The sequence below is a fragment of the Bombyx mori genome, chromosome 11 (assembly GCF_030269925.1).
Source record: "Bombyx mori chromosome 11, ASM3026992v2".
In the NCBI taxonomy this organism is placed as follows: Eukaryota; Metazoa; Arthropoda; class Insecta; order Lepidoptera; family Bombycidae; genus Bombyx; species Bombyx mori.
In genome coordinates this window covers 3022650-3043255 of record NC_085117.1, presented here as the reverse complement: position 1 = coordinate 3043255, position 20606 = coordinate 3022650, and the positions used below count along the sequence as shown (strand labels likewise).

Here is a 20606-nt window from a genome sequence, read left to right as displayed (position 1 = left end):
GAACAACAAGTAAAAAATCTGACTTGTAACATAAGCCATGCGCGCACGACTAATCAAGATAAATATGCTAAGTACACAATGTTCCTAACAGCTATAGCATAAAATACTCGTAATGTGATTACGAAAACTAATCTTAGTTATGATGTTATGATAGTAATTCCACACACACACATACTCACAATTAAACACTAAGGAATTATACTTTTTTTTTCCTACCTTAGTTGATAGCCTTGAGAGGTTATGTCAGCGTAACCTAACAAGCAGGAGAGCTCACGGGGCTCAAACCTGATGACGTTGCTAACACTAATCCTAGCAAGAGCAGTGCTTCGCAGAATCTATCGCCGGATCGGAAACGCGATCCACTGAGAGATCCGGCGAGAAACTCAGTGGGCTGTGTCTGTGGGTTAATTTACTCGTCGAGCCCTGCGTCGCGAGCGATGGGTTCGACCAGAACGATGACCGGTGCTTGAGGTACCTAAAAGCACCGTAAGTGGATAGTAGTAGAGGAATGAATAATCAGAAGCAGCTAGATAAAACGCCAGCAAAGGATTCATACGTCAGCAAACATGAAAGAACTTTAAAATGATAAAACATTTACGAAAAATATACAAAAAACACGTAAAAAGGAAGCCATCTGCCTATGCCAGAAATTTGGCACTACTACTCGACCTACCCGGTCGGAGACCTAGAGGTAGACCCAAGACGAGGAAGGATGTAGTGCTGAAAGACAATAGGGAATGCAATGTTGCTGACGAGGATGTCGAAGACAGAGCGAAGTGGAGGAATAAGTAAGTAAAGCTGACCCTACCACCATGTGGGATAAATAGCCAGGAAGAAAGAGATAGATAAAAAAAAACGAATAAAAAACCAAACCGATCGAGAGACAAGGTTAATTTTGTTCTACCTTTAAAAGAATAAGTTTTTATCAATCTATACATATAAATAAAATTGGAGTGTGTGTTTGTAATATTGAAATAACCGCTTTTTACTACATGCATATGAATATATGTATATACGGAACATACACCAAATTAACATTTTTGTCTGTCTGTCTGTCTGTTTGTTCCAGATAATCTCTGGAACGACTGGACCGATTTTGACGGGATTTTCACTGACAGGTAGGTGATGATATAAGGAGTAACTAAGGGTACTTTTTTTTACTAGCTTCGCCCCGCGGTACGACAATAACCGCGGGTAACATCGCGGGACTCAGCTATCAATAATAAAATTTAATGTTTCCGAAGCGAAGCGAGGGCGGGTCGCTAGTAATTAATAAATCCCTTTTATAACGTGATTCAAGTGCGAATCCATTATCGGAAATTGTTTTTTTATTAACTCATCACTATCTAATCAAACGCTTGTCTAAAACAACGTAATAGATAGATATATTTACGATTAAATCAATATTGTACACGACAAATTCGTCGCAATGGCCCGTGCCTTCGTTCTAATTATATGGTGGTACGTATTCGCAGATATAATTACGAATTTAAAAGCTAGATTTATGATTTATTCTTGCATTGTTTTATTGTCATTATACATAGCTCGAGGGGTAAAAAGTTATTTGGTTTAAGTGACACTAGATGATGACCTGTTTTTTTTTTATAACGCCATCTTGTTGTGTCTTTAAAGCGGTTAGTTGCCCTCAATTAAGAGAAATAGTATTATTATTCGCCAATAGATGTCGGGAAGAGTTGATTATTGACAACACGAATAAAACAACATTTTCTGAAAATAAATCGTAGCTAGATCGATTTATCGCCCCCGAAATCCCCTGTACACTAAATTTTATGAAAATCGTTGGAGCCGTTTCCGAGATTCAGATTATATATACATATATATTAATATACAAGAATTTCTCGTTTAAAGGTATAAAAATTCGTTTATTACGTGTCATTTATTTTTGTAATTAAAGGTCCGTTTTATTTGATATTAGCATGAACAGTGCGATGTTTTTAATTGAGCTTCGATTAAGTTTACTTACTAAGTTACTCCATTCAAATAGCTGAAGAAGATTAATTTTTTTTACTTTGATTGACTGACTCTCTTGAAGCAGTAATGCGTTTTGGTTTGAAGGGTGGGGCGGCCGTTGTAACTATACATACTGAGACTTTAGAATTCATGTTTCAAGGTGGGTGCTGGTATTTACGTTGTAGGTGTCTATGGGCTCCAGTAACTACATAACACCAGATGGGCTGCAAGCTCCTTCATACCCATATAAGCAAAAAAAAAAAACAATTAAAAAATGCCCAATCTACGCAGGCTAAACAATATTCCAATATAACATACCTAACCATGGATTCCAACCAAATTAGGACATTTCGTTTTTAACATTTCTGTTTTCTGAAGTATTTTATTTTTATTTACTATACCTTAATTAATTGTTTGTTTTTCAGTTTATGTTTCAGTATATCTCGATGTCATATTCCTAATAATTATTACGATTCGGCCGAGAGTGTTGCACCGGTGGCAGGTAAAATCTTTCACTCGCTTAAAAAGGGATTTATTTTAACCTTGATGTGCACTAGAAATGCTGATGATACAACAGATACAAAAAACCAATGGAAATCGAAATTGCATCCGAAGTCGAAAACATCCAAAGGAAACTGTCCCAGTTCTATTGCATAGATGCTCACTAATCGCATGGTGTTAGTGGTCGTTGGAGTCCATAGACATCAACAATGTAGACGCCATTACGTGTCCGACGACCGGTGCTTGGGGTACCTAAAAGCACTGTTAGTGGATCGGCAGGATGCGAAATGACGTGTTTTGTACCTGCCTGTATGGATAGCATCAATAGTCAAGACTTGATTTTATTACATAAAAGTTAACGTTTGGCGCCAAAATTTCATTTTTAATTTATGTCGGCAGACATTTTGTTTTCGAAGCCTTGGAGGTTTAATAAAACTTATTAAGTTATATAAAAACAAAAGCTTTATTAATATACTATTAAGAGATAAGGCGTGATATTCACACAATATTAATTAGGTACTCGAAACAAGGCGATTAATAAATACTATTAACGTGTGTAAATATGAAAATTTGTAATTAAATATTGTGCTTATAATAAAATGCTTTTCGCTATTCAATTTAGAAAAGAAATAAGATCGAGCCTTTATTTTTGGGACATAAAGCCCACTCAATTATTTTTTTTAGTGCTTCCCGGAAATGTAACAAAGTTGACTCGTTCCGAGAGTCAAGAGCGTCTCAGGGCAGTGCGACTTGTCTTGGCTTCTAGAGCAGTCGACGCATACATCGTGCCCACAGCTGATGCCCATAACGTATGTGTAATCTATTACCTAGCATAGTTTACTTTGCGCGTAAAGATCTAGAACCAAATCTACACTCTATTCCAGAGGCTCCCAAACTTATTTTGTCTACGTCCCACTTTGAGAATAAATTATTTTGAGCGCCCCCATTTTTTCACCAACCCAAAAACCACTATAGCGAGAGCTCAGTCGGTATCTAAGAGTACTACTCTACTAGATGAAATTACAAATCGCCTCCCAAGCCTTTAGACAATGTCCTTATTTTTTTCCAGGGTCTCTTACCGCCCCCTTTAGGCCTACAGCGCCGACAAGGGGGCGTTATCCCCACTTTGGGAAAGGCTGCTCTATTCCAAATACGAAGTCCCTATTGACACTTCTTAGAACGTAAATCTTCACGACTCGCATAATTTTAAGTAATAATCATTTTTGGCTCATGGAAGTAAACATCATTTAAAAAATACATAATGATCTAATTCATTATAATATACCTAAAATTAATTCATACACACAATCACTACATAGTATAAAACAAAGTCGCTTTCTCTGTCCCTATATCTGTCTGTGCCTATGTATGCGTAAATCTTTAAAACTACGCAACGAATTTTGATGCGGTTTTTTTTTAACAGATAGAGTGATTAAAGAGGAAGGTTTGTATGTATAATAACATCCATTAAATAGTGGAGAAATCAATAATAAATTACAGTTTCCGAAGCGAAGCGAAGGCGGGTCGCTAGTAACATGATAATAACATCTGTATCACGGGACTTCGTCATTGGAATAGAGTATAGTTTAAATCGTGCATGTCATGTCAGTTCGGACACGCGACTGAAGCTTACTCTGTAAGAATAAGACTGTCATTGTGATTTAAAGAGCCAAGACAGCCAATCAATGCTTCTATATCCAAGCTTATTGGCTTAAGCGATTTTTCGCTTAGCACGCGACATTTATCATTGTAATTAGAGGTCCGTTTTATTTGGTATCAGCATCGACAGTTCGATGTTTTTAATTGAACCTCTGTTAACTTTATCCCATTCAAATAGCTGAAGATATTTTTTCTAAATTTTAAACTTTAAATGGCTCTCCTGTAAAATTACAAAAATGTTGCTTAAGTCTTTGCCTGTCGTGTAGGTCACCGGTGCCTTACGCGGCGCACTGAAGTAATTACGTCGATCTACTGTTACTAAGGCGTCTAGATTGCCTAAATTTACCAAACTACTTTTGTTGGAGTTTACTCCTTTAGAATCGATTTACATATATAGGCCCGGGGTATGAAAATTATGGGGACCAAAATCGTACTAGCATGTCACACGAAATGCGTTATGCGCCTGATTGGCTCCTGATTGCGTGATGCGTGCGCGCGCCAATCAGGAGCCAACGCGCGGCCGCGTTATCGCAGGTGACGCCGGGCTGCTGCGCCGGCAGTCCGCCACAAAGCCTCGTACTGATCGCGCGTTTCTCTCATTATTGTATTTTCATATATTTGTTAGTCGTTTGTTTTGTGTCTCGTTAATTTGTTAATAATCTGTAGTGTATCGTGTTGTCGTAATATAGAACTATTTCTCGTATTGTTTCGTTTAATTTTTTATATCCAGTAAACTCCAGTCGTGCGTCGGAGCGGACACACACACTTTTTTTTTAATGTACGTTTTAGTCTTTTAGGTATCTTAGAAACAGATTAATTATCATTGTCTTTCCCGGAATCTACTAGATATTCCGGCGCTTTATTAAGAATACCGAAGAGAGAAATCAACATAATTAGTTCAGTGCGCCGCGTAGGGCACCGTTGACCTACATGGCGGTCAAAGGGCAAGACCAAATGGCCTTTCACCCTTCGATATATTATTGGTAGCTCGTCTTAAGAACGTTTAAAAACTCGCACCAAGCACACAGTATATGTAATTTTTCAGTCGCAATACATAGCGCCTTCTGATGCTCGCCGAGAATGGGTGTCGGGTCTGCGTGGCTCGTCTGGTACTTCGGTGGTGACCGCCACCAGAGCTTTAGTCTGGACAGACGCTAGATACTTCACGCAGTTCGAAGTGGAAGTAGACGGGAGTCTTTGGGAGCTGATGAGGCAAGGTAAGACGATTCGAGAGTCGATAAAAAAAAAATGTGTAAAAAAACGCCAATGACAGCAATGATAACTTAAGCTAATCTATGTTAAACTATTTAATATTGAAATTATTTATTTAACTTTTTGAAGTGAAAACTTCTTTAGAATCGTTGTGATTTCAAACAGGATGCAACGGAAAAAACGACAGGTAAGAGACACAAATACAAAAGAATGAGACAGAAATATACATACTATTTAATACAGCGCCATCTGTGAGATTTTTTTAATACTAACGTGTGTATGAAAGCTCTTGTAGTGAATTTTAATTTAGGATTATACGTGAAATTAAAATATCAATTCACAGAGGGCGCTACCTTACAATTATTTACTAATGACAAAATTTTAAGACGTTTAGGATAATTGTATTTTAATTTTGGAAGGTTTCACTTCTACCACGTGTGAATTGCACACATGTATTTTTATTTTTATTTTTTTATTGCTTAGATGGGTGGAAGAGCTCATAGCCCACCTGGTATTAAGTGGTTACTGGAGTCCATAGACATGTACAACGTAAATGCGCCACCCACCTTGAGATATGAGTTCAAAGGTCTCACTATAGTTACAACGGCTGCCCCACTCTTCAAACCGAAACGCATTACTGCTTCACGGCAGAAATAGGCAGGGTGGTGGTACCTACCGCGCGGACTCTCAAGAGGTCCTACCACCAGTAATTACGCAAATTATAATTTAGTGGGTTTGATTTTTATTACACGATTTTATTTCTTCACCGTGGAAGTCAATCGTGAACATTTGTTGAGTACGTATTTCATTAGAAAAATTGGTATCCGCCTGCGGGATTCGAACACCGGTGCATCGCTCACCACGAATGCACCGGACGTTTTATCCTTTAGGCCACGACGACTTCAAAACTTGAGAAACTTGAGAAAAGCTTAGGTTTATTAGGTTATTTAATTATCGAAAACGGCTCTGCCGACTCTGTGTGGAACATAAGTACACACATACATTGGTGTTTTTCTAGGCACCGATCCCTCGATCCAAAATTGGTTAGTTGCGAATATGCCACCGAACTCTGTAGTTGCTGTCGACCCAACTACGTACACCAGAAACTCATGGAACACTCTCCAGGTAAGCTCCAATTAAACATTAGGAATAACTCTTGATTTATTCTGATTGCATATTTTAAGAACATATACTTTTTTTTAATCAACCAATGTAGGCAGCGGTTTGGCTCTGCCCCTGGCATTGCTGAAGTCCATGGGCGACAGTAACCACTCACCATCAGGTGGGCCGTATGCTCGTCTGCGTGCAAAGACAATAAAAAAATGTACCTGCTAAGCTCTTTTCTACATCATCCTTGGTCGATCAATTCGCGATAATCTAATGAAGTGTAATAAATATATATCGCTTTGCAGGCGGCACTAACTCGAGCCAACATCAAATTAGAAGCAATATCTGAAAATTTAATAGACTTGGCCAGAGTTAGTATTGGTGATGGTCCTCCGAGCCGACCTAACAATCCATTGATTCCTCTGACCGTGAACTTTACTGGTAAGCAGTGTATTCCGACAGCACTACAGCAAATAGAAGCGTGTCAGGTATATATAGAGGGACAAAATAACACGACAAAATAACCTTGCCAGACTCATACCGACTGTCGTTACAAGCGTGTGTAGTAGAGTAGGTTGATATATCTCTTTTCCCATCTCCTCTCTCCCTCTTTAGTCGAATTCTTCATTGCTGAGGGTCGTGTCCAGCTTCGAGTCGATCCTTCAACGCACTATGCTCTTCTCCCACAATTCTTCACCTTTCACGGAATGTAGAGCTTTTTTGATTATATGATGTTCTCGTTTGAAGCTGATACAAAAGCAGATACAAATAGAAGATACTCGATACCCGAGAACGAGATGGTTACCTTAGCTCGACTAACGTTCATCCTTTCTGCTGTTTAGTAGAAATTTCTGCCAGCTCCTTCTAGATCGGCCTATTGATGTTATTATTGATGGGAAGTGACCTTGGGCTATCATAGTATTTTGTCTTGTATTCTGCAGTCATTTTGAATGCCACCAATGTGACTGCGACCTCGCGCCTTCACTAAAATAAAAATTATTAAGTACTTTTTTTATATATATATATTTATAAGCGGTTTTAAATAGTTGTGTTTTTTACACCGATTCGGATTGCAATGTGACCGTTGAGTTGAATCGGCAAGAAGGTTTGGTATTTTTAATAAAAAGAACACTATTAAATCAGTAATAACAACATATTTGAAAGGAATTTCAAGAAACCGTTTCAAGCAGCAACCAAAGATCCATTAGCTTATCTAATCTCGTGTAAAATATGGATTTACAGGTCGACCTTCGAGTGACAAAATCTCGCAACTGCTTCAACAAATGAATTCAAGAGGCGCCTCCGCTTTGGTCCTGACAGCCCTCGATGATATAGCCTGTGAGTGCACTTCTTAGGGTACCCTGTGATGGGCCAAACCAATATCAACTTAAATACAACTACTAAGCTCTTAGTTTAACACCGAGAGCATGGACATTATGCTCATAATGGCGTCGCATTTTTAAGCTATTGCATAGCTTTTCTCGCGGGCTTTGACCGCGGTGACCGAATCAAGAAATTCCGTAACGAAAATAAAACCTAACACCCCACTCTGCCTACTATGTAGCTCGCGTTCAACACATTCACACGTTGTGCTTGTGTAGTGTTTGTGAATAAGCGCGCGACGTGACGTCGCGCTGCATGCGCATTATGAAAATCGGCCAATCTCTCTCTCTCGCGCGATATAGCTTTTGAGTGTGAAGGGGACAGTTAATGTTTTGCTTGGGTTTATGTTTATAAACATAGCGTCGTCTTATTTTATTATTGTGTTAATATTAAAATTTAATTATTATTGTCTAATTATAAATGCATAAGTTGTTAAAAAATGTTATGCAATAGCTTTACCGTGGCAGTCCCCGAGTGCCACACGTGTTTTTTTCTATTGTTTAATTAAGCAAACGGATTAGTAGTTACCGGTGTCCGGTACCGGTTTGGTGCTCACCCATACAAACCTTAATGATATTATGGAGGGTAAAAGTAAGGAGCGTCATCTTTTATATGGGACAAGTTAAAAAAGCGTCCACCTGTAAACAGCAATTTATTGTTGGAAGTCTCACGGAAATAGCGCTAGTGTAGCAAGTGGAAATTATATGAATATAGCAGTTTTCAACATAGTAAAGTGTGGTACTTTATGGCGCTGTTTTTTTAAATCCTTCCACTTGCTACTGTGGCGCCACCTTAATTGGCTCCCTTTCAGCGGACGCTTTTTAATACACTAAAATGGTCCTCTTTTCTTTTACCGTCTGTACACGATATTAAAAGGGCCAGTAACAAGCTCATACAACATGTTAAGATAACCACACCGAGCCTATGATTGCTGAAATATTTTATTCAAAAAACAAAACGATCGGTCGTTTATCGCTTACCCTCAAGAGAAACAAAAATAACAGCCGCCATCTTTGCTCTTTTATAGACACACTAAATCTCCGTGGTACTGATATACCGTTTAATCCGGTGTTCTTTGCCTATTTGGTCATCAGAACGGATCTGGTAAGTACACAATACAACACAACACAACACAACACAGCACAGCACAGCACAGCACAGCACAGCACAGCACAGCACAGCACAACACAACACAACACAACACAACACAACACAACACAACACAACACAGCATAGCACAACACAACACAACACAATACAACACAATACAAAAGAAAAACACCATAGCACTTACGTACACCAAAATAATGACAATGTATAGAGAAAGTAGACGAGCAAAAAAAAACCTAGTATATCGTTGTCTAGTTATCGGCAGTAAACACGTTTCCAAGGGCAGTTAATACTCTAGTATCGATCAATAGTACTGTGACAGCTAGAGCCATCTCTTGGTCAATACATGAAACGGACAACACGATAACAACTAACGCCATCTAGTAATGAAAAACGAACATATAACTCTTCGAAGCTGAAATTAGCCGATATTTTCTTTCTAAAGATCAATGAGCAGTAGTTATCGTCGAGTACTGTAACTTAAGTATAATTAAATTTGTCATTTACGTCACGTTTCTGTGTATAATAAAATTGAAGATATAGTAGTTATCCGTATGTTGATAAAATAACCCATAGACACAACCCACTGACTTTCTTACCGGATCTTTTCAGTGGATCGCGATTCCGATCCGGTGATAGATACAACGCCTGCAATCGGTTTTACGTGCGACTATAGACGTTTCACATCAAAATATTATTATACATACTCTATTTTACTGACGTAGGTAGCACCGAACAATATTATTCTGTTCTGGGGCAACGGAGTTCTGTCGTCAGACATATCACAGCACTTGGCTTCAGAGAACACCCGATTACAGGCAAGACCGTATGCAGAAATCTTCACGTATCTCGGTACGTTGGCGGTGAGTATCAGACCTGTTAGTGAAACCAGTTTATTTAAACCGCGAATCCAGTTTAATTTTGAACGTTAATATTCTTACAAGCGCACTGCAGAGCGAGCCATCTGTCGGTCAAGGGCGGCAGTAGCAAATAGCGCGATAACGCCATCTAGTATGGAGATGAAGAGCTATCCCTAGTCGACTAAGCTTAACTAGTATTCGTTTTTAATAATAGCCGTTTTTTGTAAGCGTAATTTTAGAAATATTTATTGATGTCATTATTAACCGATTTCAAAAAGGGGGAAGTTACCGACTCGACTGTATTTTTTTCTTCTTTCAAAAGCGATGCAGTTTACATGATCACGTTTTATTTGAAAGCCGGTGTTCCTAAAACTTTCATATTTCTATTGAACTTTATAAAGATCCGACCTGTGCTTTTGTGTTGTCCGTAATGGTGTATATTTGTTTAGCTTACTACATTACTACTACTAACGTTTATTAACCTAACCTAACAGGAGGTAATCTGAAGATCTCTGAAACAGATATTTGAACCTAATATAGCTCTTTTTAAGGTTATTAATGTAAGTTACAACGACGAATTGTGTGATTATATTATAAAATAAATGATTATTATTTTTGCATTGTGCTATTAAATTTGCAGTCCGAAGTATCCGGTAGGAGTATCTGGTTGTCCGATGACGCGAGCCACGCTGTCTATTCTGCGGTTGAAAGTGTATGTACACATTAAGTTGTTGTAAAGCTTTATATATATGTCGGAACGTTATGTCGCAAGGCTATTATTTGGTTATATAAGATTAGTTGTTAAAGCTAACTGTGTTTCCTTAATTTTACGCATGTCAACAACTGCTTAAGACGATATTCAAGAGAATTCATGAGTAAGCTACTCACAATTTCTACTATAGATACGAGTGACTATTGTCGCACAAAACATTCCGACTTGAGCAGCCGACCGAGGCGGAGCTCTCTGTTGTTATCATTGTGCACTAGAAATGTATTAAATAGAATTTATCATCATTCATCAATAAACGATATCATTTTAAAAACACCATAAAATGCCAAAAATAATAAATACACTATATAAATATAGGAACGGAATGTGTGGATAAATTACTGATATAGAACATGACTGTGTGAGAGAGATAGGACATGTCGTGTTAGAAAGTAAGAGAGACGGCGAATGTATGTTTGGCTTATAGTTTTGAGAAGGAATGATGGTAGTTACCCGACAGAACGGAAAACAGACGTAGTGTAGCTCTGAAGGTAAAAGACGTGTATACTTTGCTATGATAAAGATGGAATTAAAATAAATTTCGTGCGGAGAAATCGACCATTTTATTGGCTCGAATCGAATAAAGGATATAATATCGAATATTCTAGAATGATTGAACAATAATAAAAGTCTTAATTGCGTTTTCTGTAAAATATTAAGAAAACAACATTTAATCATGTGAAGTCTTTCATTTCATTTTTAAATTATTATTTTAAACAGTCTTATTGAATTACTATGTAAAACTGAATTCCTCTTTTTTCCTAATGACAGACAGGTTAGTGAATCTGCTTAAGAAAAATCTTTTTTTTAAAACTAAGCAGTTTTAAAGATTTTACATAAATATAATTATGTATATTATGTTCACGAAAAACTACCATGATGAAAGAATAGCATCGTGTTTTTAAAAATACCGCCAATTTTCAGTAACTGATATAAATCGCCATTTTGTCCATTTCTGACGCGGAGCAGTTACGCTGAGTAATGTAACAACGGGTCATGCCAATGTCTGGTAGCCATTTAACACCAACACAGGTGTTAGCTTGGCCGCCTTTAAGAAAAATAAAGATGTTTTTGTCCAATAACACAGTTTTATGTTCATCTGGGGCGGTCTGCGGAGGTTCGCGCGGGGCCGGTGACCCTGCTATTCAAATTGTCATACATTGCGGTGTTTTCGATTATCAATGTAGTACATTGCTTTTTTTTCAGGCCTCAAACGTTAACATTCAGTCTTCTGTATCTCCTGTAGCCTTGATGAAGGTTATCAAGAATGAAGTCGAATTGCAGGTATGATGACACCAGCTGACATTATCGACATAATACCTCTAGGTTTAATAGAGGTTCCACATTCATCGACTCCCAAAGATTTTGTCTCTAACATGTGACGTCATTTGAGGTTAAAATAAGTACTAAATTAGACACTGAACCTTTTTTTTGGGGCGGGGGGCCGAACCTCCTGCGAGGTATCCGCGACTAGGAGGTACGCGAGGTATGCGGGACTTCAGTCTGCAAATATTGGGAGCAGACCGCGAGCCTAAGAATATTTTTGGCCCATACCGCAAAGACACTAAGCTTTGTCTTAAGTGGTTACTTGGGCTCATGGACATCAACAACATAAATGCCGCCACCCACCTTGAGACATGGGGTCTGAGAGCAGTTCGACGTTTCTAATTGAACTATAGTTAAATTTACATTATTAAAAATAGCTGAAGAAGATTTTTTTTTATTATGATTCATTTATCCAAATGTTTAAACTTTACTTAAATGGCTCTTCTGTAAATTTTACAAAAATTTCGTAAACCAAACAATCTTTCAACCTTCGATATCTATATCGTATCATCTTTTCTTACCCCTACTTATTCGACCATAGCCTAAGAAGCTATTCCAGATTCCAAATCTCCCCAATAAACATTGTAACCCTTGGTGTTTTTGAATTGACAACGTGTTTTAAATCGATGAACACCGGCTGCACGCACGCAAAAGTGTCACGTTCCGCCCGAGCCTGAGCGTGCAAGCGAGAGCGCGGAGCAAGCGATAGAGAGGCACGATCAGCCCAAGCGTTGGCTTGTGACACATGTCTCTTCTCGCGTGACGTCAGAGCTAGCAGTTCGAATAGTTCCGCTACTGACATGATCACATTTTAGGGCTTCCGTAACGCACATGTCAAAGATGGCGTAGCTGTGGTAAGGGCGCTCTACTGGCTTCACCGGCAGTTGGACACTGGAGCCGAGGTCACCGAGGTCGGCTTGGTAAACAAACTCGCTGAATACAGGAGGTGCGTTGTTCTTTAAGGCGAAAACTTCTTCAGCATCATTGTGATTCGAAAGTCGATGAAACGAAAAAGCGACAGTAAAAAGAGACAGACGCATAAATTCATAAGATTTAACGTGGGAGGAAATGAGATAGGAAGCATTATATATACAGTGTTCCTTATATTCGTGGTTCTCTTTGTTTTCTACTTCGTACCTAATATTCGTACTTAATACATTCTGAATAAATCTATCTAATATAATCGAATGAAATGTAAAATAATTATAAAACTTTGTATTACTATGATTATTATTTTTGCATTCATATTACATTTATTAACAATAACATTTCATATCGAATATCAAAATTAAATAAAAACAATAACTACAATTTCGGAGTAAAACAAATAAAAAATTCTAGTGAAGAAACCGACTCCATGGGTCCTTCGTTTTCGACTATCGCCGGCGCCGGAGAGAATGGTGCGATAATACACTACAGTCCTCTGAGCGAGGGTCCTCAGAGAGTGATCACCAAGGATGACATGGTTCTGGTTGATTCAGGAGGGCAATACAAGTAAGACTTCAGCTGAAGGACTTCTTTTTTTTTTCCTATATAAACTGGTAACCTTAGATTAGGACTATCCAAACTACACACCTTTGAGGGCCAATTAAATTAACTACAAAACTTGGAGGGTCGCAGAGAAAAATAATTTTCAAAAACAAAAATACTTTCCGGGAATTCTCCCAATAATAGTGAAAAATAGCTTCACTTTTAAATGATGTCATGAGAATGGAATGTTACAAGAACAAAGTTAAATTATAAATACCAAATATTGATTATTTTTTACTGCCGCTGTAGGCTGACTAGCATACGGCCCACCTGATGGTGAGTGGTTACCGTCGCTTATGGATGTTAACAATGCCAGGGGCAGAGCCAAGCCACTGCCAACCGCTTAATGTTTGTAATGATTATATGTGTTTGATTTCGGAACGTCAAAAGCGTCAACGAGCAACGTCCGCTGTGACACTTTTCCCTTTCAATTCTAGCCGCCAAGGGCGACGCATCGATTTCATATTTCATAAATTCAATCTTTAATTTGTCACATATTTATCCGGCTCGAAGGACCATACGTTGCGTCGTGGTAAATGAGAGTGGACTATATTTATTGGTTTTGATATATTTATTAGTCCATAAGTGTCAGAGCTAGCAGTTCGAATAGTTCCGCTACTGACGTTAACACGTAAAACTATTGTCCGTAAGCTGGCTTTACAGACAACCAATTAATTTTCTTCTTATCACAGAGATGGCACCACCGATATCACCAGGACCCGGCACATGAACTCTTCCCCAACTCCTGAACAGCGTCGAGCGTTCACAAGGGTCATGAAGGGACAGATCGCTCTGGGAACTGCCGTCTTGCCAGCAGGCATATTGGTAAGACTCTATTGATAATACACATTTAATTAATAAAAATTACAAATACATACATAGCATTTAAAGGGTAAATATATTTAATATCGGCGTAATCCTGCTATTTTAGGTATTATAAGACTCATTAGAATTAACTGTTTCCGCGATATTAAAATTGTTGGTTAATAAGTCCTAAAGCATGTCAACAATTGCTTAAGACGGTATTCAGGAAAATTAATGAACAAACTATCCTCACTGTTCTACTATAAATATGTGTGACTATTGTCGCACCACACGTTTCGACTCGCGCAGCCGAACGGAGCGGAGCTCTCTGTTGTTGTCCTTGTACATTTGACATTCAATAGAAAGGATTGTTTGGAAAAGTAAGTATTAGTCATTATCACTATGGAAGGCCATGATATAATGATGAAGAGAATGGCGTCAGCGACGATGACTTCATCATTTTGTAAACGCCATGGAACCAGTCTCACGGTCATATACACATATTCACAATTACATATAATTCACACTTGAGAAAGTTATGGAAGTGTCCATTTATTATTTATTTTTATTGCTTAGATTGGTGGAAGAGCTCACAGTCCACCTGGTGTTAAGTGGTTACTGGAGCCCATAGACATCTGCAACGTAAATGCGCCACCCACCTTGAGATAAGTTCTAAAGGTCTCAAGTATAGTTATATTTTCAAGTATTTATATTCTCAAGTATTTCAACATCCAGGGTCACACAATTGAGGTGCTGGCCCGCAAGGCGCTTTGGGACATCGGCCTCAACTATGGTCACGGGACGGGTCACGGCGTGGGACACTACCTCAACGTGCACGAGGCACCGGCCTGGATCCTCAGTGCAGTCTCGGTTGATGACCCTGGCATCAGACCAAACATGATATACAGTAATGGTATGTCAATCGAAAAGGAATCGATACGTTAATACGTGAAGCAAAATTTTTGTACCACTTTTTACGAAAAATGCCACACTTTCCCACACTTATAGAGAATATAGAGAAGGAGTGCAGAACGCTAATAGTTTTTTAAATTATACAGAAGTAAGTTACATTAAATCAATAAATAAAAACCATAACTCTATGATAAAAACATAATACACACTAACATCTATTTGACACAGACACACGCATATCTACTCTTTTTTTATTGTTTATACTCTGGGTCAAATTGAGAATAGATTAAATATTGTTTGTCGTTACACCGGTCACTCACATGCGCACGAATACGCAAACCCGCAAGTGTAGGACGACATTTGCAAATGATTATGCAAAGTTTTCGCTGCATTTGTGGTTTTCCAAGCTGTGTCGGTTTTTCAACGGACATCAAAGCGCGCGAACCGCGATCCTTCGCGTAGTCTCCCACACATTCGCTTGCCCAGTTGCGCCGACGATTGCGAAGGTAACGGACGTATCGCCATTTTCATAATTCGTGACGTCTGCTGTGTAGCGTATCTCCATCTAGAGAAAGCCCATAAAAACAGTATGGCTGTTAATGATGTCTGGGAAAGAATTCAAAACTCTTTTTCTCTTCAATGTTCTATTGACGAATTAAAAAGGAGGAGAAATTCGTGAGACATTCGTAAACAAGTGTAGGAGGAAGCGCAAACGGGTTCGCAAATTGAGTATCGAACCCATTTGCACAGCCGCTAGGTTTGCGAATAAATGTTTGACGGCCCTTTCACATGTCAGTGGCCGGCATTAGTGTGGCCTTGGCGAAATCTGTGATTAAGGAGGTAAGTATAATATTCTTTGACAATAGAACCATAATAATGTACAAACTAAGCAAAAAATTCAAAGAAGCAATAAAAAAAAAAATATTATAGTCGAATTTCGACTACGGCGGGACCACTAGTAAATGTTAAATGACTGACTGACTCGTTGGTGCAGTAGTTTTGTTTTTTTATTGCATAGATGGGTGGACGAGCTCACAGCCCACCTGACCGTGCATGATTTGTTCCCAATTATTAGCCGGCAATGTGACTTTTGGACAATTATTGGTAAATCAGAAAAACGAATTATTGACTTTGTATTCCATTGGCAGTCACAAAACTCTTCTGAACGACATCTTAGATAAATAACAGGTTAAGTATTAACCTTTATTTAATGCAGGTTTTGAACCGTATTCTTTGAAGGAGACGATTATATTCAAATCAATCTGACATATCAATAACATTTTTTTGTCCAAATGCACAGATTGCCACCTTTGATAATAGACGACTCATTTAACATTCCTACTTTTCGATTCTACTCCTGACAAATTGTAACACAGTCAAATTGATGCGATGATGTCTAGAGCGAAATTAAACTAATGGTCTCTCATCAGAACCCGGGTACTACGAAGTAGGGGAGTACGGGATTCGCCACGAAGATCTGGTCCAGACTATCGAGATGAACAGCAGCGCTGATCATGTACTGGTACGTGAGCATTCGATGTACTGTAAACAAAATTGAGGTGCGCGACCATATTATAGTACCAACACTATACATTGCTGGTTGATTTTTTTTTTATAAAAATTATAAATTATTAAATATAATTTCACATTATACTTTATTTGTGTGGTAATTTTCCACTTTGGTCAATTAATAGATAGATTATTGCAATTTCAATGAAAGGCCTCAGAAAATGTATGTTAGCAGAGATGCGAATGTTGCGACGGATGTATGGAGTAACGAGAATGGATACAATACGGAATGAATATCTTAGAGGAAGGCTGAAAGTGGCATTTTTTTTTATTGCCCTTGTAGGCAGACGAGCATACGGCCCACCTGATAGTGAGTGGTTACCGTCGCCCAAGGACTTCAGCAATGCCAGGGGCAGAGCCAAGCCGCTGCCTACCGCTTAATACTCTCCACAAGCCTCTTTTAAAGAAGGACATGTCATAGCGCTCAGGAAACACCGTGGAGGGGAGCTCATTCCATAGTCGGATGGTACGTGGCAAAAAAGACCTCTGGAAACGCACTGTCGATGACCGCAGTGGCTCCAGGTAGTATAGATGAACTTTACTCCGGTGGCGGGCAGTGCGATGGTAAAAACGAGATGCAGGTATCATCTCGAACAATTCTTCAGAGCACTCCCCATGGAACATACGGTACAAAATACAGAGGGAACCGAAGTCCCTCCACAGACCCAAAGGTTCCAAACGATCCGTGAGAATGGATCTGTGACAGAATTGAAAAGTGCGCGTTTGGGATGGTATGGACATGTGATGAGACGAAATGAAAATGAGGTTGGTAAAAGAGTGTTAACTATCAATGTCGAAGGATATAAAGGAAGAGGTAGACCTAAGAAGAAATGGATGAATTGCGTGAAAGACGATATGTCTAAGATGGGAGTGAGCGAAGAAATGGTATACGATAGGAGTATGGAAGGAGAAAACATGTTGAGCCGACCCCAGGTGACTGTGAGAAGGGCAGGAGAATGATGATTGCAATTTCGCAATTTGCTTTTGCGCTGAACATACAGGAAAAATCTGGTGCGGATATTTTTTTTTTTTATTGCTTAGATGGGTGGACGGGCTCGCAGCCCACCTGGTGTTAAGTGGTTACTGGAGCTCATAGACATCTACAACGTAAATACGCCACCCATCTTGAGATATAAGTTCTAAGGTCTCAAGTATAGTTACAACAGCTGCCCCACTTTTCAAACCGAAACGCATTACTACTTCACGGCAGAAATAGGCAGGGAGGTGGTACCCACCCGCGCGAACTCACAAGAGGTCCTACCACCTGTAATAAGATTGGTAATATCACCAGGCTGACGGCATTATCGGTGATTTTGATGGGAGAGGCGCCGTAGCGTTCTACACGATATCCCTGGCGCCTCATCAAACAGCGTGCCTTGATGTCAATCTACTAACCGATCTGGAGGTTAGTAAATACTCCTCGATTCTCGTTTGCAATTATCTGAACACACTCACGTAATAGTCTGTTTTGTTTTTTTTATTACTTTTTACTAGCACCAAATATGGAGGGTAGAGGTAAGGAGAACCGTCTTAAGGGAGAAGTTTGAAAAAGTGTCCCACTTTCAGTATACTAAATAACAGTTCAAAAATCCTCCAGAATGGCGCTAGCATAGACACAGGGTATGCTCTATTTAATGACTAGAGTAGTTAATGACAGTGATATACAAGACCTCACATGTTTACGTAGTCCAAACTAATTTCATCAGTATAACCTGAAATTATGCTGTGGTAAAATGTGGAAAAATCCATTGTTTTCTTATCAGCTTTAAATAAAATACTTTTTGTGATTTTGTAGTGCTTATAGTTCTTTCGTCCTTTTTTATTTCTCTATCTTATTCTAATAGCTTTCAACACTTTTTTTAAATTTACCTGGATGCTACTGTAGCGCCACCCTTATTTGGCAGATTTTAACGGACACTTTTCACACACAGAGACGGTTCTCCTTACCTCTACCCTCCATAGCGCCAAACTTCGTTCAGTGTTCGACCTGCAAAATATAATCTAGAAGCTAGAGGCGCCATTGTTTGGGTTTTAACGGGGTTTAATTAGGGTTCGATTGATTTAGAAATCACCAGTCCCCATCAAGTTGTTTCATCGATTCTGTTCATTCGCGGCTTAAATTGACAGGACTGATCCACATAGCCGTGGCGGTAACTCGTATTTGCAATCTCTTTCAGATCAAGTACTTGAATAATTATCACGCCAGAGTGCTAACGACTTTAGGTCCTATATTGGAACAGCGAGGCTACAATGACGTTCTGGAGTGGCTTACAGACGAATGCGCGCCGATAACAAGGTCTAATGCCCCTGCGAAAGTTGTAACGCCTCTTGTCCTGATCAGCGTTTTCTTAGCTTGGCTCGGATAGTTTGTAATTAATGTATGTGTGGTGTAAAAATAAAATTTTCATATAAAGTACCGTTTATTATTATTATGTTTATGGTACGATGACCTCCGAACAGTGGCCGGCAAGAAGTGGATGAGGAGAGCCGAAGATCGGGCTCATTGATGTGGATTGGGAGAGGACTATGTCCAGCAGTGGACGACTGTGGGCTGATGATGATGATGACGAATGCCAACTACACGGCGTCGTGAAGGATCGGGAGTTACACATTCTTATGGATCCATTAGGTCCGATAACCTTTACATTAGACGCCTTCTAGTCTAACACTAGGAGCCAGCTTAGGGACCCCGATAACCGTGCTTGTCGAACTCGATAAAAAGTTCGAGTGCAACCTAACCCACGCATCAAGCCCGCTGAGTTTCTCGCTGGATCTTCTCAGCGGGTCGATTCATTCGCGAAACAGCTGCTCTTGAATTGTTAGGCGCTCGGGCAGCTGTTAGCAAATACCACCCCTCCTGGCTGAGCCTGCGCTCGCCTACCTGTCCTGGTAAAACTAGTGAGGCCCCCGGGCCACCAGTAAAGTTTCAATCATAAGAAGGATCGAGATCCAAACACTCGTAAAACAATCACAGGGAACATTGTATTTCTCCTAGATGCAGGATTGCTGCGAATTCATGCCCGTAATTCCAAAGAAACATTCATAGTTTATAAACATAAAACGACATTGTATTTAGTACCAACAATATTGTAATGACAAGAAATTCGATATGTCAAACTTCCGCGCAATTAATATGAATTAATTGCGTGGGTGACGTGCGACTACAGCTGATAATACACTTAATAAGTGACATTGCGTATAAAATAGTGTCCGTCGATAAACAAGACGGAGTGGCGCCACAGTAGCAAGCGGAGTAATTTCATAGATAACAGCAAAAATTGCTAAATTAAAATTTTCAATACTTCACGCCGCTGATAACCGCTACATTCCATCGCTTGCCACTTGAGTTGTGATTTTTGCTTAAAATTTGACACTTTTTGTACTACTTTTGACTTTTTTACTGGTGGTAGGACCTCTTGTGAGTCCGCGCGGGTGGGTACCACCACCCTGCCTATTTCTTCCGTGAAGCAGTAATGCGTTTCGGTTTGAAGGGTGGGGCAGCCGTTGTAACTATACATGAGACCTTAGAACTTATATCTCAAGGTGGGTGGCGCATTTACGTTGTGGATGTCTATGGGCTCCAGTAACCACTTAACACCAGGTGCGCTGTGAGCTCGTCCACCCATCTAAGCAATAAATAAAAAAAACTTGTCTTCCTTACAAGAGTGATCTCCTTACCTCTACCCTCAACTATCAATGATCACGTGCGTCTGTTTTTCCCAAAAAAAGCACTTACATTTTCTAAACTGAGCATCAGTACATAGTAATTAAGCATTGCATTAGTGTGTGATTCATAAATATAATTTAATTGACAAATAATTCCTTTTCATATGTTTCTTGTAGATTTTTGTCTTGGAATCTCTTGCCTAAAATCCTTACATCACAAATATGTT

The 20606-nt window shown here is 39.2% G+C and overlaps 1 protein-coding gene across 1 annotated transcript; it reads left to right on the top strand.

Moving 5' to 3' along the window:
- Positions 1-1177: 1177 nt before the first annotated feature.
- Positions 1178-19126, top strand: LOC101742084 (xaa-Pro aminopeptidase ApepP). The gene is made up of 18 exons (XM_004922197.5): positions 1178-1461; positions 2397-2473; positions 3157-3281; positions 5177-5348; positions 6362-6468; positions 6756-6891; positions 7693-7788; positions 8861-8937; positions 9669-9806; positions 10444-10515; positions 11779-11856; positions 12714-12844; positions 13240-13392; positions 14121-14253; positions 14968-15145; positions 16575-16666; positions 18005-18118; positions 18891-19126. The coding sequence occupies exons 1-18, from the start codon at positions 1430-1432 to the stop codon at positions 19077-19079; spliced, it is 2100 nt and encodes a 699-aa protein (XP_004922254.1). The 5' UTR covers positions 1178-1429; the 3' UTR covers positions 19080-19126.
- Positions 19127-20606: the final 1480 nt, after the last annotated feature.

Excerpts from the sequence above, each read along its gene's own strand:
- LOC101742084 (XM_004922197.5), top strand. The coding sequence starts at position 1,430 with ATGGCCCGTGCCTTCGTTCTAATTATATGGTG. Across the intron at positions 2,474-3,156 it reads GAGTGTTGCACCGGTGGCAG|TGCTTCCCGGAAATGTAACA; the intron begins GTAAAATCTTTC and ends TATTTTTTTTAG. Across the intron at positions 13,393-14,120 it reads GATTCAGGAGGGCAATACAA|AGATGGCACCACCGATATCA; the intron begins GTAAGACTTCAG and ends TTCTTATCACAG.